Genomic DNA, 24,032 nt, shown 5'->3' with positions numbered 1-24,032 from the left:
CACCACTGCCCTGCCATACACCACTGCCCTGTACACCACTGCCCTGTACACCACTGCCATGTACACCACTGCCCTGCCATACACCACTGCCCTGTACACCACTGCCCTGTACACCACTGCCCTTTACACCACTGCCCTGTACACCACTGCCCTTCCATACACCACTGCCCTGCCATACACCACTGCCCTGTACACCACTGCCCTGCCATACACCACTGCCCTGTACACCACTGCCCTGTACACCACTGCCCTGTACACCACTGCCCTGCCATACACCACTGACCTGTACACCACTGCCCTGTGCACCACTGCCCTGCCATACACCACTGCCCTGCATTACACCGCCCTGCCATACATCACTTCCCTGCCATACACCACTTCCCTGCCATACACCACCGCCCTGCCATACACCACTTCCCTGCCATACACCACTGCCCTGCATTACACCGCCCTGCCATACATCACTTCCCTGCCATACACCACTTCCCAGCCATACACCACTTCCCTGCCATACACCACTTCCCTGCCATACACCACTGTCCTGCCATACACCACTTCCCTGCCATACACCACTGCCCTGCCATACACCAATTCCCTGCCATACACCACTACCCTCCATACACCACTTCCCTGCCATACACCACTTCCCTGCCATACACCACTTCCCTGCCATACACCACTGCCCTCCATACACCACTTCCCTGCCATACACCACTGCCCTCCATACATCACTTCCCTGCCATACACCACCGCCCTGCCATACACCACTTCCCTGCCATACACCACCGCCCTTCCATACACCACTTCCCTGCCATACACCACCGCCCTGCCATACACCACTTCCCTGCCATACACCACTGCCCTCCATACACCACTGCCCTCCATACACCACTTCCCTGCCATACACCACTGCCCTCCATACATCACTTCCCTGCCATACACCACCGCCCTTCCATACACCACTTCCCTGCCATACACCACCGCCCTGCCATACACCACTTCCCTGCCATACACCACCGCCCAGCCATACACCACTTCCCTGCCATACACCACCGCCCAGCCATACACCACTTCCCTGCCATACACCACCGCCCTGCCATACACCACTTCCCTGCCATACACCACCGCCCTGCAAAACACCATTGCCCTGCAATACACCACTTCCCTGCCATACACCACCGCCCTGCCATACACCACTTCCCTGCCATACACCACCGCCCAGCCATACACCACTTCCCTGCCATACACCACCGCCCTTCCATACACCACTTCCCTGCCATACACCACCGCCCTTCCATACACCACTTCCCTGCCATACACCACCGCCCTGCCATACACCACTTCCCTGCCATACACCACTGCCCTCCATACACCACCGCCCAGCCATACACCACTTCCCTGCCATACACCACCGCCCTTCCATACACCACTTCCCTGCCATACACCACCGCCCTGCCATACACCACTTCCCTGCCATACACCAACGCCCTCCATACACCACTTCCCTGCCATACACCACTGCCCTGCTATACACCACTTCCCTGCCATACACCACTGCCCAGCCATACACCACTTCCCTGCCATACACCACCGCCCTGCTATACACCACTTCCCTGCCATACACCACCGCCCTGCAAAACACCATTGCCCTGCAATACACCACTGCCCTGCCATACATCACCGCCTGCCACTTTGTTGAAACTGGACAAAAACGGTGTGACAATGCTAAAAGTAGCAAATAGTGATATTGATGGTTTACTGGCATGAAAAAGCTTTGAAAAGTCACAAAATGTTGATGCAATTCTAGGCTGAGCTTACACTGTGCGATTAGTGGTGAGCGAGCGTGCTCGGATAAGGTGTTATTTGAGCATGCTTGAGTGCTAATAGAGTGCCTTCAGCATGCTAGAATACTGTGTTAGAATTACTGTGGCTACATGTCCGTGGCTGTTTGACAGCTGCAACTGCAACACATTCATGGATTGCTTGTTTGTTAGACAATCCCTGCATGTGTTGCGGCTGTTGAACAACTGGAAGACATGCAGCTATGTTGACTAAACATAGTATTAGAGCACGCCGAAGATACTCTATTAGCACTCGAGCATGCTCAGATAACACCTTATCCGAGCATGCTCGCTCACCACTAGTTGCAAAGTTTAAGCACAGACTTGAATTGCGTGAACATTTTTGTGACTTTTCAAAGCTTTTTACGCCAGAATAAGGTGTAAACTCTGTGAATTGTGCTCTTTGTATCCAGTGTATGTTATGCCATTTTGGCTAATAGGAGAGAGAAGCGATCTGCATTATGTCATAGTATAATGTGTATCATTCACATGACCAGGACAGTTTTATGCACTGGAGGTAACAAATGGATCTTACTACTGAATGAGTGCAGACAGAGATCATGAAAATGTTGAGGAATCAATAGAGAAAATATATGTGAAAATTGTATCTGTTTTCATGGTGCAATAAATAAGCTTTATTTAGTTGAAACCGTAAACCACTCACGAGCCATTACATTCTGCACAGTGCGCGTTCTCATCATAGTGGACTGTGCTCTTCATTCGCACCTGTACCCCGACCTAACCTGTACATTATGCCAAAGCTGCTATATTTTACCTAGCTATTTAGCCTTCGCCCAATCACAATAAGCATAGGAATTGTTTTTGCAAAGAATTGTTTGTACATTGTCGATTTTTTGTTGTTTTTTTAGGAGTGTGAAATACTTGACATCATCCAAAGAATGAGCTGTAAGTAATCCCATGTTACAGAAAGTCACAGTGCACCTACATGGTTTACCATTGGTATATTGCCATCTGAAATGGAATATGAGAAACAAATAGCTTTCACGTAACACCCGAGCTTAGGAGCTTTAGTGTATACAGTTACTCTCTGTTCACATCTGCATTATAGCTTCAGTTTAGAACAACACGTTTCCAGTTCCATACACCCTAAATAACCACATTGATTTATGGAGTGAACAGAGCTGCTGTCTGGTTTATTTCTTTCCTGTGCTGTTTTCAGAGTGTGATTAAAAGGAATCTGTCAGCAGGTTTTGGTTAAGGAATCTGAGAGCTCCATGATGTAGGGGCACAGAGCCTGATTCCAGCAATGTGTCACTTACTGGACTGCATTTTTCTCTGCTGTAGATGTAGCAGTGGTGAGAATGCTGAGCTCTGTATGACCTAATTAGCAGTTTCCTGTGCACACTGTGCATTGTCAGCAAGCTGCCAAGAAGTGGTGGGGAAGTCACACAGATTGGCTGGACTTGCCTGCACGTGAGATCAGGTCAGCCTGTGGTAATCTCCTGCTGATAAAACCCTGATTGTATTGAAACTACAGCACATAGCCTAACAAGTGACACATCCCTGGAATCAGGCTCTCAGCTACTACATTATGCCGCTCTCAAATTAAATAGCAAAAACCTGCTGACAGATTCCATTTAAATATGGGCCTTATTTAACCCCTTACCGGCATCGGACGTACTATACCGTCCGATGCCGGCTCCCCTGCTTTGATGCAGGGCTCCGCGGTGAGCCCGCATCAAAGCCGGGACATGTCAGCTGTTTTGAACAGCTGACATGTGCCCGCAATAGGTGCGGGCAGAATCGCGATCTGCCCGCACCTATTAACTAGTTAAATGCCGCTGTCAAACGCAGACAGCAGCATTTAACTACCGCTTCCGGCCGGGCGGCCGGAAATGACGTCATCGCCGACCCCCGTCACATGATCGGGGGTCGGCGATGCTTGTATATTGTAACCATAGAGGTCCCAGAGACCTCTATGGTTACTGATGAGTGGTGGCTGTGAGCGCCACCCTGTGGTCGGCGCTCACAGCACACCTCCATTTCTGCTACATAGCAGCGATCAGCAGATTTCTGCTATGTAGCAGAGCCGATCGTGCTGTGCCAGCTTCTAGCCTCCCATGGAGGCTATTGAAGCATGGCAAAAGTAAAAAAAAAAAAGTTTAAAAAAATGTGAAAAAAATAAAAAAAACATAAAAGTTTAAATCACCCCCCTTTCGCCCCAATCAAAATAAATCAATAAAAAAATATCAAATCTACACATATTTGGTATCGCTGCGCTCAGAATTGCCCGATCTATCAATTAAAAAAAAGAATTAACCTGATCGCTAAACAGTGTAGCGGGAAAAAAATTCGAAACGCCAGAATTACGTTTTTTTGGTCGCCGCAACATTGCATTAAAATGCAATAACGGGCGATCAAAACAACGTATCTGCACCGAAATGCTATCATTAAAAACGTCATCTCGGCACACAAAAAATAAGCCCTCAACCGACCCCAGATGATGAAAAATGGAGACGCTACGAGTATCGGAAAATGGCGCAATTTTTTTATTTATTTTTTTAGCAAAGTTTGGAATTTTTTTTCACCACTTAGATAAAAAATAACCTAGTCATGTTAGGTGTCTATTAACTCGTACTGACCTGGAGAATCATAATGGCAGGTCATTTTTAGCATTTAGTGAACCTAGCAAAAAAGCCAAACAAAAAACCAATGTGGGATTGCACTTTTTTTGCAATTTCACCGCACTTGGAATTTTTTTCCCGTTTTCTAGTACACGACATGCTAAAACCAATGATGTCGTTCAAAAGTACAACTCGTCCTGCAAAAAATAAGCCCTCACATGGCCAAATTGACGGAAAAATAAAGTTATGGCTCTGGGAAGGAGGGGAGCGAAAAACGAACACGGAAAAACGAAAAATCCCCCGGTCATGAAGGGGTTAAACTCAATAAACAGTTGACATGAAAAGTGCTTGAGACATAGCAGAGCAGCATTTGTCATGTAGAGATAGTCATAAAGCTCATATCAAAAACGTGTTCAAACTTTTTTAGATGTCTATTGGGGCTTATGTGTGCAAAATGGACTCTCTGACTAACTAGTTCAAGTCCAGGCAATTTACACTCATTCCTGACCAGGCACTTTTTCGGGGTTTTTTGCGCAAGTGATTAAAAGCTATAAAAATTATTCTCATTCAGGCAGGGCCGGACTGGCCATCGGGCAGTTCTGGCAAATGCCAGAAGGGTCGGTGCCAGTAGTGGGCCGCTACACGCCGACTCACCCTTCCCTCCCCCAGTGCCGCTGCCGCATTCAACTATTCAACAGTTGAATGCAATGATGGAGGAGAGAGCGTCTGCTGATGCTCCCTCTCCCATCATTCCCCACTCTGCCTCTGACACTGCGGGTGCACGCGCACTCACTGTGTCCCCGGCAGTACAGCGGCAGCCGCCGAGACAGAAGCAGGGAGCAACGCGGGCACGAGGAGAGGTGAGGAGCTTGTGTTTTTTTTTTACTGGACTGTGGGGCCATTCTAGGGGGGAGGAGAGATGTGGACTCTGCTGTATACTACTATGTGGGCTTTGCTGTATACTACTATGTGGGCTCTGCTGTATACTACTATGTGGGCTCTGCTGTATACTGCTATGTGGGATGTGCTGTATACTACTATGTGGGCTCTGCTGTATACTACTATGTGGGCACTGCTGTATACTACTATGTGGGCTGTGCTGTATACTACTATGTGGGCTCTGCTGTATACTACTATGTGGGCAGTGCTGTATACTACTGTGTGAGCTGTGCTGTATACTACTATGTGGGCTGTGCTGTATACTACTATGTGGGCTCTGCTGTATACTACTATGTGGGCTCTGCAGTATACTACTGTGTGGGCAGTGCTGTGTACTACTATGTGAGCTGTGCTGTATACTACTATGTAGGCTGTGCTGTATACTACTATGTAGGTTGTGCTGTCTGTATACTACTATGTGGGCTCTGCTGTACACTACTATGTGGGCTGTGCTATATAACTGTCACGGGGCTACCGCGACAGAGAGGTTCCAGAGAACCGCAGCGCTCTGGGCCTCGTTCACACACAGTGAACAGAAGCTCTTCTCCTGTATTCTGACCTGGCTGCTTTGTGCAAGCAGTGCAGGAGTTAATCTTGTTGCTGAGTTGCTGTGAGCTGGGTCTCTCAGCTGAAGGTGATTTTGTAATCTCCTCCTCTATATAGACCCAGCCTTGACTTCAGGTATTGTCAGTGATCAGTTCAGCTGCCTGGCTTGGAGGTTGAAGGAGCGTGGTGTATTAGGATCTTGGAGGTTTATTTACAGAGATTGGTGTCTGCTGTTTTGGTTGCATGTTAAACCTGTTTTCCTTCCTAGTTTTTTCCTTCTCTTTCCTTCTATGTGCTACCTCTGTGGTTGTGTGAGCATTTTGTGAGTTTGAGACTTTTAGTTACCTTGTCTGTATACCCTGTTTATTGTTGTATTTATACACTGGTGCAGTCCACCTCCTTTGGGGGGTGAGGGGGCCATTGATAGGGCCTGCACAGGAGACAGGGATTCACTGGTGGCTCAGGCCTCTGTTGTGAATTCTGTTGTCGAGCTCCCTCCTGTGGTTATGAATGGTATTTCGGGGAGTTCGGTCCGTGGGCTCCCTCTGGTGGCTGTGAGTGGAGCTGCTGCTTCTGAGGTTCCTTACACAGGTGACGTGGTTTATCCTTTGGTTGGCTTCTCTATTTAACTCCACTCAGATCGTTTCTCCATGCCAGCTGTCAATGTTTTAGCATTGGTTCAGTTCGCTCCTGGATCTGTCTGGTGTCCTGTCTTCTCCTGCAGAAGCTAAGTTCCTGATTGTTATTATTGTTCTTGTTTCTTTGTCCAGCTGGTTATCTTGATTTTGTCTTGCTAGCTGTAAGCTCTGGGATGCAGGGTGGCACCCCCGCACCGTGAGTCGGTGCGGAGGACCCTTTTGCACACTCTGCGTGGTCTTTTGTAGGTTTTTGTGCTGACCGCAAAGATTCCTTTCCTATCCTCTGTCTATTTAGTAAGTCGTGCCTCCCTTTGCTGAAACCTATCTCATTTCTGCGTTTGTGACTTTCATCTTTACTCACAGTCATTACATGTGGGGGTCTGCCTATTCCTTTGGGGAATTTCTCTGAGGCAAGGTAGGCTTTATTTTCTTCTCTAGGGCTAGCTAGCTCTTAGGCTGTGACGAGGCGCATAGGGAGCGTCAGGAGCGCTCCACGGCTATTTCTAGTGTTTGCGATAGGATTAGGGCTTGCGGTCAGCAGAGCTCCCACATCCCAGAGCTCGTCCTGTATGAGTTTAACTATCAGGTCGGGTGCTCCTAACCACCAGGTCATAACAGGCCTCCTAACCATCATAGGTACCCCTGAGATAAGGGAAAGTCAGGGCCCCATTATAGTGGCAAGGACAGGTGCGGGTTCCAGTACGCCGTCCTGCCCCTTTATCGCCGTTAACGGCGTGACAATACTACTGTGTGGGCTATGCTGTATACTACTATGTGGGCAGTGCTGTATACTTCTATGTGGGCTCTGCTGTATACTACTGTGTGGGTTGTGCTGTATATACTACTGTGTGGGCTCTGCTGTATACTACTATGTGGGCAGTGCTGTATACTACTGTGTGAGCTGTGCTGTATACTACTATGTGGACTGTGCTGTATACTACTATGTGGGCTCTGCTGTATACTACTATGTGGGCTGTGCTATATACTACTGTGTGGGCTCTGCTGTATACTACTATGTGGGCAGTGCTGTATACTACTATGTGGGTTCTGCTGTATACTACTGTGTGGGCTGTGCTGTATATACTACTGTGTGGGCTCTGCCGTATACTACTATGTGGGCTGTGCTTTATACTACTATGTGGGCTGTGCTGTAAACTACTATGTGGGCTGTGCTTTATACTACTGTGTGGGCAGTGCTGTATACTACTATGTGGGCTGTGCTATATACTACTGTGTGGCCTCTACTGTATACTACTATGTGGGCTGTGCTATATACTACTGTGTGGGTTCTGCTGTATACTACTATGTGGGTTGTGCTGTATACTACTATGTGGGCTGTGCTGTATACTACTATGTGGGCTCTGCTGTATACTACTATGTGGGCTGTGCTGTATACTACTATGTGGGTTGTGCTGTATACTACTATGTGGGCTGTGCTGTATACTACTGTGTGGGCTCTGCTGTATACTGCTAAGTGGGCTGTGTTGTATACTGCTATGTGGGCTGTGCTGTATACTGCTACGTGGGCTGTGTTATCTGCTATGTGGGTTGTGCTATATACTATGGAGTGTATATTATATTCTATGGGGGAGGCTGTGTTATATACTATGGGGGCTGCATTATATTCTATGGGGGCTACATTATATATTATGGGGAGGTGGGCTGTATTATATTCTATGGGGTGGCTGCATTATACTCTGGGGTGGCTGCATTATACTCTGGGGTGGCTGCATTATATTCTGTAGGGTGGTGGCTGCATTATACTAGATGTGGGCTGCATTATACTGTATCGAGGACTATGGGGAATACGTTATACTATATGAAGAACTATGGGGTGCATTATACTATGGGAAGTGAATTGTACTACATGGATGACTATGGTGGTGCATTATACTACATGGAGCACTATGAGGAGAGTATTATGCTATATGGAGGACTATGAGGAGTGTATTATACTATGTGGAGGACTGAGCAGTGTATTTTAATATATGGAGGACTATAGGGAGTGTATTATACTATATGGAGAACTGTGGTGCACATTATAATATATGGAGGACTATGGGGTGTACTTTACTAAACAAGTAAAATGCTGCATATTCAGATTGTTTTTGCTGGAACAAAAATCATTGTTCTCAGCAGAACATCGCCGGTGTAAACTGTAGATATGCTGCTGATAACATGATACTGTATGGTGATCTGTTAGTGATCGTTCTGTCCCATCATTATTCCTCAGCTGGTGGAAAGAGGCCGGGAAACAAGCGTTGAACATCTTCAGTATTGTCGATCAAACTCATTTAGTGGCCTGAAAACAGCGCTTGTAAATACAACCGAAATGCTTTTGTGTGATGTGCAATATGTTAGCATTTGGGGCCCCATTTTAAACTTTGCCTAGGCGTAGGACCCCACTTTGCCTAAAACCGGCCCTGCCTACAAGTGAACAAAGATCTTATACAGTCAACATGTGGCAAGTGGGCCTGTGTAACTTCAAATGCCAGGGCGAAATTTTAGTCCCAGTCCGGCCCTGCATTCAGGTATTAAAGTAATGTTTGTCAATTTTAAAGTCACCATTTTTATGTCACTGTCATATTCTCTTTTTCTGTTTTCTGATATTGGGCACTATCGGTGGAAAAATAAGGGAAATAAGTGACTGTTTTTCCCATTTTTAATGGATTTTTATGACCGTGTGAGACCACTAAAACACATTTAATCTGTTCCCCATTCTGTAACAGATATCATTACAAATTTAACACAAGTTTATCCTTTCTATGGGTCCGGGCTAGAAAAAAACTATTTGGATTGGCATTCTTATTTAACATTTTATTTTCCAGTTTTTTTTATTCAGTTTTCATGTACTTTGCACATTGTGCCCCTCATCATGACATAATAGACTATTGGGGGGTCATTAACATATTGAAATATTTTTATTTTCACCTGATTTCCCTTGTAACTTGGACTGATATATTAGCCCCAGTTACAAGGGAAATGAAGCCTCCTGGATACATAACAGAGCTGTGTTCATATGACCGCTGTGTATGGAGAAGGAAGCGCAGTCAACTAGTTTACCGCTGTTTATACAGCGATAGAGAAGGCATTGACGGTAATAAACCATCTCTGCCCTCTCTTTGGGGACTCCCAGATCCAACACAGATTCCTGCTTCTGCAGTTACATAATCATGTCAATGTAGAAGGTCACTGCAGAGTAGGAGCGACCACCCAGATGTTTGCAACGTATGGGCGGTACAGAAGCAATTAACTCTACATTCACACATCCCTGTGAGTCTTATCATCTGAGACAAATGAGCCGACTTATTCTCATGTGTCTTCCTAGTTGGTTCATTTTATTTCTCATTCAGTTTTTTGTCATTGAAGCAGGTTAACTGTCTGAACTTATTTCATCCATTGACTTTTAATAATGTATCAGTTTAAAGAATGAATGAAACTAGGATATATATCTCTGAAGTATAAAGTCTGACTTCAGTGTGTCATTCAGTTAAATGGTTATTCCCATCTCCAAGATCCTGTTTCCAGTATGTAGTAGGTGTAATAATATTAGCAAATATCTCCAATTAGAAATGTAGTCTAGTTCTTCTGATTTGTTATGTCTTTCCTCATTTGCAGGCACTGCAGGATATTAGGTATCCATGGTTACAACCACTAGCAACTAGCTATCTTAGGGCAGAGACAGACTGCCGTATTTCTCGTGCGAGAATCACATCGCACTACACGCACTGGCCGGCACCTCTCCTGATCTGAGCAAGACGGTATGATGTATTACTATGCAGCTGTCAAGCTCAGGTCAGGAGAGCAGTCAGCCAGTACGAGGTTTACGATGCGATTCTCGCACGAGAAACATGGCAGTCTGTCTCTGCCGTAACTGTCATTATATCAGTGGACATAACCATCTATACCTAAGGTCCTGCTGTCACAGGGTTACCGCAACTGAGCAGAGACAGAAGACTCGCAGCGTCTGGTGGCTCCTACTCCGCCACTGAGAAGAAGCACTTCTCCGTGTATTAAACGTGTTTATTTCTTTCAGCAGAACAGCGGTTAATCAGCCGTGTTGGAAATTCCTGCTTTCAGCTGTGCTTGGTTAGCCACTCCTTTCCCCAATAAAATCCAGGCTCGATTACCAAGTCCTTGTCGAAGTTAGTAATTGCTGCAAGACATAGGAGTGGGAGAAGTTGGTTTTGTGAAGGAGTGCTGGAGGAATTTATTAGCGACTGTTGCCCGGGTTGTACACTTGGAAATTCCTTATCTTTTCCTGTTTTGCTTTCATCACCCTCCCTACACACCCTGGTGAATACCTCGGTTATCTGTAAGTGTATAGTTTGTGTGTGTTGAGTTTTCAGTTTACCCTTGTCTTTGTTACCCTGTCGGGTTGGTGTACAGCGGGGCACAATAGCGCCCCCTCTTCCCTGGGTGGGGGAAGGGGACAGATGTAGGGCTAACGTAGGAGATAGGGCAAGGGCAGAGGCCCTGGCATCTTCACCTTCTGAAGTATCCAGGGGAACAGGGTGAGCTAGGGCGCCCTCTAGTGTTAGGGCCAGGAAAGGTGCCCATGGTCCCAGGTCACTCGCCAGTTGAATCGTGACACCTGCCATGCCTGCACACAAGGAAAGAGGCATAATAAGTCAGAAAAACTATACTACATTTGTAATGGAACGTATTTGCTAATATTATTATTGTTCTTATTACACTTACTTTACATTGGGATAGGTTCTAGGAGGTAGGAATACCTCTTTAAGGCTACATTCACACATTTGTGTGACTCGTCCGAGTGCAGTCCGATTTTTTTCCCAGACAGTACAGTACTTTAACCCATAGAATACAATGGATGTATTCACAAATCCAATAATATCATATATCCGAAATTGATGTATGTGACTCAGAGTCAGACTCAACCATTCAAGTCTATGGGATTCGTAAGACATGGATGCAAATAAGGCTTCTGATTTGCTATAGTTTTGCCTCTTTGTCTCACAGATTTGATGCTTAGTCATAAAGTTGAATAAAACCATGTGACCATCCAAGGGTTTTGTATCGGCTTGGAAGCAAGCACACCTACAGTGAAAAAGAAACGGAAGCAACTATCAGTCCGTTTCTCTCGGACGGTAACACTCACACGGCTGTGCGAGTCTAGTCTTATACGGATCCCCATAAACTTTACCGGTAGAGTCTGATCCGCAAAACGGATGAGAATACGACAAGTTCTGCGTCTCACAAACCGGAGACACATCGATTTTTAAAACTGATGTGTATATGGATCAATGAAAGTCAATAGGTCAGTGTGATGTCCAAGAAAAAAATGGACAGCACAAAGAATGTAGCCTAACCCTTATATTACACAGGTATTTGTACAAAGTAATGGGCACTTTGAATAAATGTTATCTTCTATACATCTATTTATATAATTGCCTTGTAATGTTTTCATTTCCTGTTCAGATGTCACCGTATCCCAGAATTCCAAGCGGAGGAAGTTCACCAACCGCCTTATTGGGACACCCAAGTGATGGGTGTCTCAATATGGAAACTGCTGCTGGTACCAACCTATTGTGCGGTACCACCAGCGGAACACCGTCGCACCACACACACTCTATACGCCGTACGCACCACACTCACACATACACTCACACTCACACACTCACTCACACACTCACATTCACACTCACACACACTCACACTCACATACACTCACTCACACACACTCACATTCCCACTCACACTCACATTCACACTGTCACTCACACTCAAACACTCACGCATTCACACTCACACACTCACTCTCACATTCACAATCACACTTACATTCACACACATTCACACTCACGCACACTCACGCAGCCTCTTGCGTGGTACCACCAGCAGAACACCGTCACGAACACGCTGCTGCCAGGATCAGCCAAATGATTCATTGACTGCTGCCATCTTTGTACAGGAGGAGCGCATGTGCAGTTTTAATGTGACCGTCGCTATCTGTCTGCACAAAGATGGTGGCGGACTAATTTACTGCGCCAGCGCGAATTACGCCCAGTTGCAGGGAATCATTCGGCTGATCCCAGCGGTAGATGCGCGACGTGTCTACAGGCAGAGGAAGCCGGTCACATTAAAGGGGTTTTCCCACGAATGAAAGTTCATTTTAAAAATTGACTGTTTCTGACTGTGCATGGAGCATACCACATAGGATCACAGTGGATTCATTTTGTGAGGTAAAATATTTCACTGACTGTTTTTAAAAAATATTTTACCTCACAAAATGAATCCTCTGCGATCTCCTGCTGTATTGTCAGTATTGTCTTTTGCTTCCTCCTCTGCCCACAAGCTGTGGTATGTTCGGTACACGATCAGACACAGACAATATTTAAAATGAACTTTTGTTCGTGGGAAAACCCCTTTACAAAGCAAATATCAACTCCAACAAAAAAAAGTAAAAAGTCCTAAAAAGTACGCCAATGGCAATGAAAGCAGCAAAGGCTCAATGTCGAATACAACAAAGCGCAAGTGAGACTCTTGGAGAGCAACAGCATCGCTGGGACAAATACAATGCATATATGTGTAGGCATCAAGCACATGAGTCCCCTGATGCAAAAGTCATTAGATTATTGCAGGATGCCATCAGGCAACATCAGCGCCACATGCCTGCCCCCATTGTGACATTACCGCCCTCCTGATGTGATGATAGCATCGGGCCTCCATCTAGTATTGCATAACAGCCGTATCGTACATCATTCAGGTTCAGCGTCCTGGCAGCTTCTCCATATGGTTCAACAATACTGGAACAAAAATTGGAAAAACAACATGAGCACTTATACATTTTTTGCAAATGATTCCTTCCTTTGAAGCTGCCATATCTTGAATGATGTACAATATGGCTAATATTTATTATTTAGAAGATAAAGATTTTGCAGAGTGAAAGTTGCATTGTGGACATTTTCAATTGTTGAAGTAAATTTGCTATTTATATCTCTTATACACCCTCATATCTTAAAAAGTAGCTGCATTTTATTTTTGTTAACTACTGTATTTTATAGGAGCTGAAATGCTCTACAAAATGGTGCCGGGGGAGGGGGGGTTTCAAGTCTAGAGACCCCCACCGAGCACTCAAAACACTTGTATGATGTGCGCTGTTCAGGATACCGGAGTGGTTTATGAGCCTATACAATGAGAGGCGTACCGGCTCATATAGTTTCTATTGAGCCTTCCAGCACTCTGTCTGCGCTCACGCAAGGGAAACTTTGCAATTTATTTGCTATGAAAAATACTCTCTGTTCTAAGAACTGAGTGATTTTTAATTTTGTTTACTGGTTGTTGCCTTGGTTACCGACCAACCTCTGTGGTGGCCGAACATGCACAGTACTTATAAGTTCGTTCCATTGGCGCTTAGCTAGCACAGCTCTGAATCTAGTCGGATTGCTTAGGTGTTCTGTAAGCTCCGGATTTGTGACCCTCTGATGCTGCAGTGGTAAAGCAGGATTGCCTAAATCATAATTATAATGATTTGACGCGAAATCCTCTCATTAGTTGTAGTAGACCAGAGTGTTAGACTTTTCTGAATTTTCTGTTACCTTTCACATATAAATAGGTTTAGGCAGATAATTTATGATGCATAACTATATAAATAACCATTTAATTTGTCTTTTCATTATTACAGCTTGCTGTGGTGAGTAACATGAAACCTTCATGAAACCTTTATATTTTTATTTGCATCGTTATATTTTCAGATGTGGACTTGAAGAGGTCGTTTTCATTGATGATTTCTCCTTAGGATAGGTCATCAATGTCTGATCAGCCGGGGTTCAGCACCCGCCACCCCCCGCCAATCAGCTGTTATCAGTGGCGGCAGCGGAGGTTCCCAGCCGGAAATACTTGCTGAGCTGACTTTCTATTTCTAGTGGCCACTCCAGGGTACTGCATATCCTATGCAAAGCAATAGGAGGCGGATCTGCAGTAACAAGCCCCGACCACTACAAGTAGACAGCCAGCTCCACAAGTAAGTACGTCTGGCCTGCAGCCACCACTGATAACAGCTGATCGGGGGGTGATGGACCCTGGCCAATGAGACATTGATGACCTATCCTAAGGATAGGCTATCAATGTAGAAGTAGTGCACAACCTCTTTAATCGCATAACATTCTGAGTATTTAATTTGTACTGCAATAAATTAGCACATAAATTGAAATCAGACCCAAATGTTACTATTGTACATCTCACATGATGCCACAGTCAGTCTCTATGACACCCTGACTTCAGTATTATAACCATATAAAAGGACAAGTCATGAGCAGAACACTCGTCAATAATACACCAATCTTTACTCATGGTCTACCAAATATGTTGGCTTTGTCATAATATTTTTCTAAAGAATTATAGACTCTAGTTATGTCAGGTCTCTGGTCCCTTCTCATTTTTTTCTTATTGGGTCAGACAATAATGTTTAGCAAAGTAATATGCGGTGAAGGGTAATGTCATAAGGCATGGCTGGTGTATGGCCGGTTAATGTTGCAATTATTAGAATACATGATCTAATAAGTGTTCAGATTTTCTGTGATGTGTGTTGTGCCATTCTGCTGTTGTTTCTCCTATACATTCATAACTAAATTGGGCAGTGCCAAACTGGGACTGAACTCCAGCCCGGGCATTTGAAAGCACACAGACCCATGCTCCACCTCCACCCACTTTCCCCGATGGAGGTCTATATTAAAAATATTACCGTGCCTGGAGAAAATCAAGACCAATATTACGAATAACACTACTGAAGATGAAATAGTAAAGCTACGCCATAACTACATAATACCACCTCATAGTGACAGATCAATGACAAAATGCTCATCGTTAAAGGGGCTGAGTCAATTTTCCGAAGCAGTGAAGACTGCTGAATCCTAGCAGTATATAACTTACACATAATTAGGATTTAGCTGTGTTGGCAATATCAAAAGTTGCCATGTGATCATGTATGCGATTTGCATGCTATTCCAAGAAAAAGTAATTCCAGCACTTCAATAAAATAGAATTCTTCCAATGTTTGAAGTCAATCAAACATGGTACACCGGTCCATCTAGATCAGTGGTTCTCAACCTTTCTAATGCCGTGACCCCGCAATACGGTTCCTCATGTTGCGGTGACCCCCAACATGTAAGGCAGATGTTGTGAAGGGGTCAAATATCTGAGGGCGCCTTCCCCACTGTGTCACCTAATTTTCTGTGTGCCCCTTTCTCCACAGCGTCACCTAATTTCCTGAGGGCCCCCGGGCCCTTCCCCACTGTTTCATCTAATTTCATGAAGGCCCCCTTCCCCAGAGGTGAAATGGTGGGAGAGGTGATCCACAGTAAATTAGGAGACAGTGGGGAAGGGGGAGGGGACCACAGGAAATTAGAAATTTTCTATGGGGGACCCCCACCTTGTTGTGTCACCTTCAGATTGCAGGGGGGCCTCCCATAACTGTCTCAGTGTCTCAAACTATGCTGCAGGCTGCCTGCAGGCATATTTTACTTACACCTTACTGACTGGCTGCGATCATCCAAAAAAATGTGACGTCCCTCAGCTCCAGGCAGCCTCCAATCATAGTATTGCAGACAGTGCGCGCGCCTGTGTGCCTGACCTGTGGTGTGCTGCTTGGGCAAGAGGACAGATGACCAATCACAGCACAGCTCATTGAGGTGTGCTGTGACCTGTGAGGTCACACAAAGAAAACTAATGCTGATTGGCTGCTCCTGCCTGCATCTGTCAGCCAATCAGCATTAGAATACACCCTTAGTCCAGACTCCAGTCAGACCACAGAGTTTTATTGATGAAGAGGCGGAGTCGAGGGCGGGCAAAGTAACAATAAACAGGTCGGTGATGATGAACAGTGCAGACTCAGTGCAGACAGTGCGTCGTGCGGGTGCGTGTGTCCCTCCCTGTCTTCTCCTCTCTGACTCTGAGTCACACAGTCAGCTGTTTCCTCGGACTGTGCTGTGTGCTGGCTGAAGTCAGTGAGGTCGGCACTCGCACCACGCTGCGCACGGGCCGCTCTTATCAAGAGCCTCTGAGCACAGACTCGGCGTCGCCGTCGCAGGCCAGTGCGAGATGAGTGTGTGTGATCATTTCAGATGTGAAGGAGCGAGCAGCTGCCGCGCGGCTGCTTGCACAGCACTTCACATTCTTCAGTACAGCATGTGCGCCGACCGCCGGCTATAATAATAAACTGTGCACCGCCGCATGCAGGGCAGGGACAAATGAAGGAGGCAGGGGCTGGGGGCGGGCGGGGCCCACCGGAGGATTCTCCGGTGTCCCGGTGCCCCAGTCCGAGCCTGCATACGGGGGAAGGTGGATGGGGAGGTGAGAGAGGTGGCGACCCCTGTGTTTTGGTCGTTCGACCCCCAGGTTGAGGACCGCTGATCTAGATTCCTTATACGTTTTGAGCCTAAATCACTGTATGAGCATAACTACTGTACGGATACTCACCAGTGACGTTCTCGATTATCGTAGTCATTATTTTTCACTTTTCTTTTCCATTCAGCCCAGACCAACAAAACCACTTCTTCCGTCCATACCTCGTCCATTCAAAATGAAGCACAAAGATATCTTTGGCTTACTGCTTTTTCCGAGCCCTCATATTTCCCACACCCCTATGTAAACCATATACAGCAGTTCTATAACCAGTGTCTTATATAGTAATAATGCCACTCCTACACAGTAATAATACTTCTCCATACTTCCTCATGGCAATAACTTCTCTGTGCTTCCTTACGTATGCAGCACCATTTAGAAATAATGTCCATCTGTGCCTCCTTTAATAATTTTCCGGTACCCCTTTTATAAATAGGACCCTGTACCTCCTTGTAATAATAAAAATGCCCCTCTCTGCTTACTTTTAATAATAATTTCTCTAAAATGATGCTCCACCGCTCCCATACGCAGTAACATGGCCCCCACAACTCAACAAACAGCAAGATGGAACCACAGCTCCCTAAACATATTATGATCTCCCCACAGCCCTCTATATACAGTATGATGAGCCCACAGCTGCCTATCTATAGCAAGATGTCCCCACATCTCACTAAATACAGTATGTTGTCCTCACTGCTCCCTTTATACAGTATGATGCCCCACAGTTTCCTATACAAAGTGTAATGTTCCCCACAGATTCCTATATATAGAATATAATGGACCCACACAGCTCCTTCTATATAGTATTTTGGCCCCACAGTTCCTTTTATATAGTATTATGGCCCTACAGCTCCGTATATACAGTATAATGGCCCGATAGATCTCTATGTACAGTATAATAGAGTATGTGTTATGACTGCCAAAGCATATTCTCACGGGTAACATACAAGCCAGAAAAACTAATACCTGAACCTGACAGGTACCTGTTCAGACTAGAAAAAAGCCCTCCTCTGACCCTGGTCTGTTCCTGCCTGACCTCGGAGGTTGGCACCCTTAGGTAGTGCAATGGCACCCCCCACTCAACAGCGGCTTACCCTGAATGCCCTTAACAGCTCCTAGAATCGCTAGACTAGCTGTTCCCTAAGGTGAAAAGGAATCACACACAAAGCGACGGCAACCAAAACAACCTACAGCACAGTGAATGAATCCAACAAAGTCCATCACCAGCAGGAAACACTAGCAGGAGAAGGTGTTAAAAGCTGCACCCAAAAGGTGATAAAACAGACAGAATAAACGAAAAAGAACTAAAACACCCAAAGAAAAAATGTATCTGCTGTGGCTCAGCGAAAAGAGCTGTCGACCACAGAACAAGGGTTCGAATCAGATTGAAGCAAAAGTGATCAAACAGTCGTGTGGCTAAATATGTTTGTAAAATATGTCATATTTCCTAAAGGTGTTTTTCACTTTTTAGCTAAAAACTAAGTCAAGTAATAGTTGTGTAAACTTAGATTACACAGTCCAAAAATACTCTAGCTTTATCACATATCATAAGCCACTGTAATTTTACTACTGAAATGATGGGTCTGGATACAAAAAATAGAAAATGTATTATGTACCTGTTTTGTAGTGATTCAGTGTGTTAGTATGTCCCAAATGCACTTCCAGACTAATTAGAACGTAGCATTTCTACTAACAATAACAAAGGAATAACAAAGGAACGGCACAACACTGGGTGCTACTAAATGATGCTCCAGCACTGTAGTCCTGTGGGTAAAACATGTATTTACTAAAAGAGCTCACAGTCCTTTTTAATAGTAAGTTAATTATAATAAAAAAGAATGTAAACATTTTCCTAACCTTTTTGTCTTGAATCTATTACTATCTTTGTACAGAATGTCCATGTGGACCAGTCATGGTGCTCTTTGTTCTGGATAGTTCTGAAAGTCTGGGACTCACTAATTTTACTCTACAGAAAGAATTTATCCTACGTGTGATCAACAAAATGACCAAACAAGGCAGGAAAACGGTATAGTGCACAATGATGGAATGCATAGAAAGTGCTTTACAAGCAAAATGTAACAATACACCATTCCTCTGTGATTTATGTATTGCCTGCAAAATGAAAGTGCAGTACAGAGTATTGCAACGGAATAGGGTGAATCAGAATTTAAGTTTTCAGTTTATTTTTAACCACCAAAAAAAACAATAGACCAGAAATGCAGGAAAAAAATGATTTGGCAATTGTCTATGTGGCGCCCCAGGGTCCTGGTCATCACAGAACATTGCTTTCCTCACGGGGAGAGTGATTTTACGTTTGGAGGCAAGGAAGGATAACTGTCACCAGGTAAAAACAAGCATGCAACATATTCACACTCCAGGCCACAAGGGGGAGCTTTTGATCCTATTTACTAGGTGACTCCCCTGTATATGTAAATATATTGTGGTTTGGAGGGAAGGTCAGAACAGTTTGTGCCAGGAAGCAGACTGGAGCAGTCTGAGGCAGAAGAAGTTGTACGGAGCTGTGTAGCCGAGGTGCTGCAGCTCCTGGGAAGAGATTATAAGAAGGCTGAATATATTGCAGTGAGCATGCAGGAGAGAGGAGCATAGGCGAGGAGACCAGTGGGAGACCAGCCACAAGCAGGCTGCCTCCTTCGGAGGCACAGACACCGGTAGCCGGAACACTGAGGTTGTAAGGAACTCCACAACTTTTATATCAGAGACCGGCAGGACAGCTGAACTGCAAGTTACCTTTCCACCAGCAAGTTACCTTTCCACCACACACACCTGAGACACAGTTACACATAGAGCCCAGGGCGCGATAGAGTCCCTGAAAAAGGCTTGAGTTACCTGTCGCAGGTATTGTCCTATCCTATACAGGGGACAGAGATAAGAACTGTGAGGACCTTATCTGAAGCCATAGGCAGTAAGGGACTACAACACCACCGCGCTAGAGAAAGGCTTTAATCTTCACCTGGATAAGGGGACTCCCAACTTGCCTCCAAGCCGGCCGGACCCTGCCTGTCCTGTGATCTGGTGCCCTGGACTGTGGCTGCCTGAAGTCTTCAGTAAACAATGTAAAGAGGCTGCAAACCTGTGTCCTCGTTCCTTACTGCACCATTCACCATCTTCCATATACACACCGAGAGTCCTGGGGATACACTTCACCTGTGGGAAGTTATACCATCTAGCTGCCATAACATCACCCCAGAGGACCCCTTAAAGCAGCGTCGGTCCCCACTGACCGAATACCTCAGGTGGCATCACAAACATAAACTTTATTCATTAAATCCCTTTAAAGACTTTCCCCTTTTACATGGGCGCCCAGGGCCACGGACCGGGTCACCACCGTGACATCCCCGTGTGAACACCAGACCCGGTACCACGGCCTTATTGGGGGCGACTCATCTATTAAAAACCATTTTGTAGAACCTTTTTGTTTTTTTCAAAACTTTTCAAAATGTAGAATTTCCTAAAAACCTTGCCATTGTCTACTGGACCCCGTATAGAGAAACCATTGTTTTCTGTTTTTCTTTTGTTTCCCCCACAGATCAATAGTACTGTGAAAATAATAAACTTTTCAATATATTTTATTAGAAAAATTTGCTTCTTTCTCCTCCAGGAATGATCATCCATTCTCACAATTCTCATGTCACTGGTACAATCTGTCTTCAGGGAACAGAGATTTTCCCAGCACTGAGATAGGAGATGACAGTTAGTGCTCGTAAAGTTCTATGGAGAATTTGCAGTAGAATGTCTGTGTCGGCCTCTAACTCCTCCCTCCCCCTCTCTATAGAATTTTATAAGCACCGACTGTCAACTCCTGTCTCAGTGATGTGAGTCTTCATTGACGACAGATTTTACCCATAAATTGAATGTGAAAAATTATTCTAGGAAGTGATAATTTCTCTAACAATGTAAATCACAAAGTTGATTATTTTCACGTGTGCTATTTTCTAATTCCGAAATCATTTTTGCCACATTTTTTCGCGACACACTGGGTTTGATTTTTATTACATATGTATTCTCCTTTTTCCTTTTTTGCTGATATTTGCAAAGAAATGTAGAAGTACGTATCTATTTTTAACATTTCTTTTATGACCATAAGGACGGTTAAACATTCTAAATTGAGCTCCCCTTTCTTTACCAATTATTTTTATATTGTTAATATTTTTTCTCAAGGGGGCAGGGCTAGAAACAGCGATAGGGAGTGATTGCTCTTTTTTATTTTTTGTTTTATTTTTTCTTTTAATTAATTAATTTATTTTTATTTATTTGCTTCATTTATTTCATAGACTGTGCCCCAATAAGGTATTAAAAGGCCTTTGGGGGCATTTTAAATATTAATCCACTTTCTTTAATGCTGATTTCCCATGTAACTAGGCCTGATGTACAAGCTATTTGGTGCAATTTATTTTGGTACATGTCTACGTCAATATAACATACTGTATGTGAAAATGTGAGAATACTGACGATATATTCTCACCTTGCAATTTTAAGTTGTCCATTTTGACCCCCCAATGCACTTTATAACCTGCAATTACACTTGCTAAATTATTCAGCGTCATGTGTGAGAACTCTTAAAGGGATCCTGTCACCAGGTTTGGCCGTTATGAGATACGGTCACCATCTTTCAGGCCATATACAGCATTGTTGTATCATCTGCCTCCAACCCGACCTGAAAGAGAAGAAAAAGGGCTGGAGACACAGTGTGGAGGATGTAGGTACGCGTCATATACACGAAGTATGAAGGAGGACGGCAATCCTAAGAAGAATGGAGGGTCTGGACCAAGAAGAGCGACACACCTCGGACCAGATCGGCCCTCAGGTGAGTATAATAAGTTATTTTTCTTCTCTTACAGGTCGGGGGCAGATATACAGCATTATAGAAAGCTGTATATCAGCCATGAAAGGTGGTGGCCGTAGCTCATATCGGGAAAACCTGGTGACAGGTTCCCTTTAAGCTGTTTTTCTATCCATTCCTATGAGACCTTCTTTCAGTCTCAAAGGAATGAATATAGACAGCTTTGTATACTTTTTTTTCCCAAAAATAGTTAATGCGAAATATATACTTTAAGGCATATGAATGCATACTTTGGGGGGTTATGTGCTTAGCATATGGTTGGGCAGATTTTTTTTTAGGGGTTTACATGTGATGTGGGACAGAAAGAGCCTTAGTGTCTATATATTATAGTAGGATATTATTCGTAAAGTCTCTTGTACACTATTTTATGTTCATTTATGTTCTAGTGCGACATCTAGTGGTGAACTGTTATAATCACCATACAAGAACACACATACATAGTAACATAGTAACATAGTTAGTAAGGCCGAAAAAAGACATTTGTCCATCCAGTTCAGCCTATATTCCATCACAATAAATCCCCAGATCTACGTCCTTCTACAGAACCTAATAATTGTATGATACAATATTGTTCTGCTCCAGGAAGACATCCAGGCCTCTCTTGAACCCCTCGACTGAGTTCGCCATCACCACGTCCTCAGGCAAGCAATTCCAGATTCTCACTGCCCTAACAGTAAAGAATCCTTTTCTATGTTGGTGGAAAAACCTTCTCTCCTCCACACGTGCAATCAAGCCATTGTTCTCTATGATAATTTATAGTCAATGTAATATATAACATTATTTTTTGTGTATTTGTTGCCCTTTTACTAGAGTAAAGAAGTTGTCGCGAACCGTTTTGTTATAATTCAGTACAGCCATGAAGGCAAACAAGAGCTTCTTTCTACAGATCACCCCAACATTAAAACACTCACCCAGTTTAAGAGGTAACGGTTCTCATTTACAATGTTACCAATTATTAAAGTCATATGGATGTCTTTGAAGGCATTTTTAACTTAGGGTGGTTTCACACTTGCGTTTTTGTCTGCAGCGTTTTTTTTTTTCAAAAAAACGCATGCGTTTTTTTTCCCTATATTTAACATTGAAAACGCATGCGTTTTTTTGTGTACGCGTTTGGTCGCGTTTTGCAACGCATGCGTTTTTTTACTGCATGCGTTAATTTTCTAAAATGCTACTTGTAGTATTTTTAGAAGCGTTTTTTGGATAAAAAAAACGCATGCGTTTTCATGCGTTTTTTTGGGGTCAAAAATACATTGGCGTCAATGGGGACGCATGCGATTTTTGGTGCATGCGTGTTTTGCGTTAAAAAAACGTATGAGTTTTTTTATTAAAAACCCAGAAAACACACTAATATGCCACCCCCCAACATAAAGGTGATAAAGGGATCCTAACCCTACCCCTAACCCTACTCCTAACCCTAACCCTAAGGGATCCTAACCCTAACGCTAACCCTACCCCTAACCCTACCCCTAACCCTAACCCTAAGGGATCCTAACCCTAACCCTAACCCTACCCCTAACCCTACCCCTAACCCTAAGGGATCCTAACCCTACCCCTAACCCTAAGGGATCCTAACCCTAACCCTACCCCTAACCCTAATCCCTTTATGGTTAGAGTTAGGGGTAGGGTTAGGGTTAGGGGTAGGGTTAGGATCCCTTAGGGTTAGGGGTAGGGTTAGGATCCCTTAGGGTTAGGGGTAGGGTTAGGGTTAGGATCCCTTTAGGGTTAGGGTTAGGGGTAGGGTTAGGGTTAGGATCCCTTTAGGGTTAGGGTTAGGGGTAGGGTTAGGGGTAGGGTTAGGGTTATGATCCCTACCCCTAACCCTACCCCTACCCCTAACTATTTCTGTTTATAGTGAGTTTTTTACTTTATTTTGATGATTGGCAGCTGTCACACATTTCTCAGCATGCATTTAAAAAACGCAAACGCATGAAAAAACGCATGTAAACGCGTCAAAACGCCGCGTTTTTTTCACCACATGCAAAAATGCATGCGTCAAAAAAACGCAGCGTTTGCACGCGTTTACATGCGTTTTTTCACCATGCTTTTTTTTGCGTTTTTTACCGCAAAAACGCACCCAAAAAACCGCAAATGTGAAACCAGCCTAAGTTATTGTTGTTTAAACAAACTTTTCCATACTTTTATTAGCAATATGTTAGGGTTTTTGTTAGTGCATTGACCAGCTGGGGTGAAGCACAAGAACAACTCAATAAAAAAGAAGAAAATTAACGCAGGTATCATGTGCTTTATTGTATTGTGC

At 44.4% G+C, this 24,032-nt stretch overlaps 2 protein-coding genes across 3 annotated transcripts in view; both read left to right on the top strand.

Annotated features, from left to right (window-relative positions):
• Nucleotides 1–18,940, top strand: part of LOC138642123 (collagen alpha-1(VI) chain-like) — a 181,884-nt gene extending 162,944 nt beyond the window's left edge. Inside the window, exons 28-29 of the mRNA XM_069730059.1 lie at nt 2,711–2,747; nt 18,807–18,940. Coding sequence (XP_069586160.1) covers nt 2,711–2,747; nt 18,807–18,808 — 39 coding nt within the window. The 3' untranslated portion in view covers nt 18,809–18,940. The remainder of the gene's footprint in view (nt 1–2,710; nt 2,748–18,806) is intronic.
• Nucleotides 14,613–24,032, top strand: part of LOC138642125 (collagen alpha-1(VI) chain-like) — a 66,260-nt gene continuing 56,840 nt past the window's right edge. Inside the window, exons 1-2 of one of the 2 annotated variants that reach the window (XM_069730060.1) lie at nt 14,616–18,940; nt 22,586–22,698. In XM_069730060.1, coding sequence (XP_069586161.1) covers nt 18,827–18,940; nt 22,586–22,698 — 227 coding nt within the window. In that variant the 5' untranslated portion in view covers nt 14,616–18,826. Of the gene's footprint in view, nt 18,941–22,585; nt 22,699–24,032 lie in introns of both variants that reach the window. The other variant, XM_069730061.1, reaches the window with a different exon arrangement.

Source organism: Ranitomeya imitator, chromosome 6 (assembly GCF_032444005.1).
Source record: "Ranitomeya imitator isolate aRanImi1 chromosome 6, aRanImi1.pri, whole genome shotgun sequence".
NCBI lineage: Eukaryota > Metazoa > Chordata > Amphibia > Anura > Dendrobatidae > Ranitomeya > Ranitomeya imitator.
Note: the sequence above shows the minus strand (reverse complement) of the source record. Positions and strands in the feature narration are given on the sequence as shown.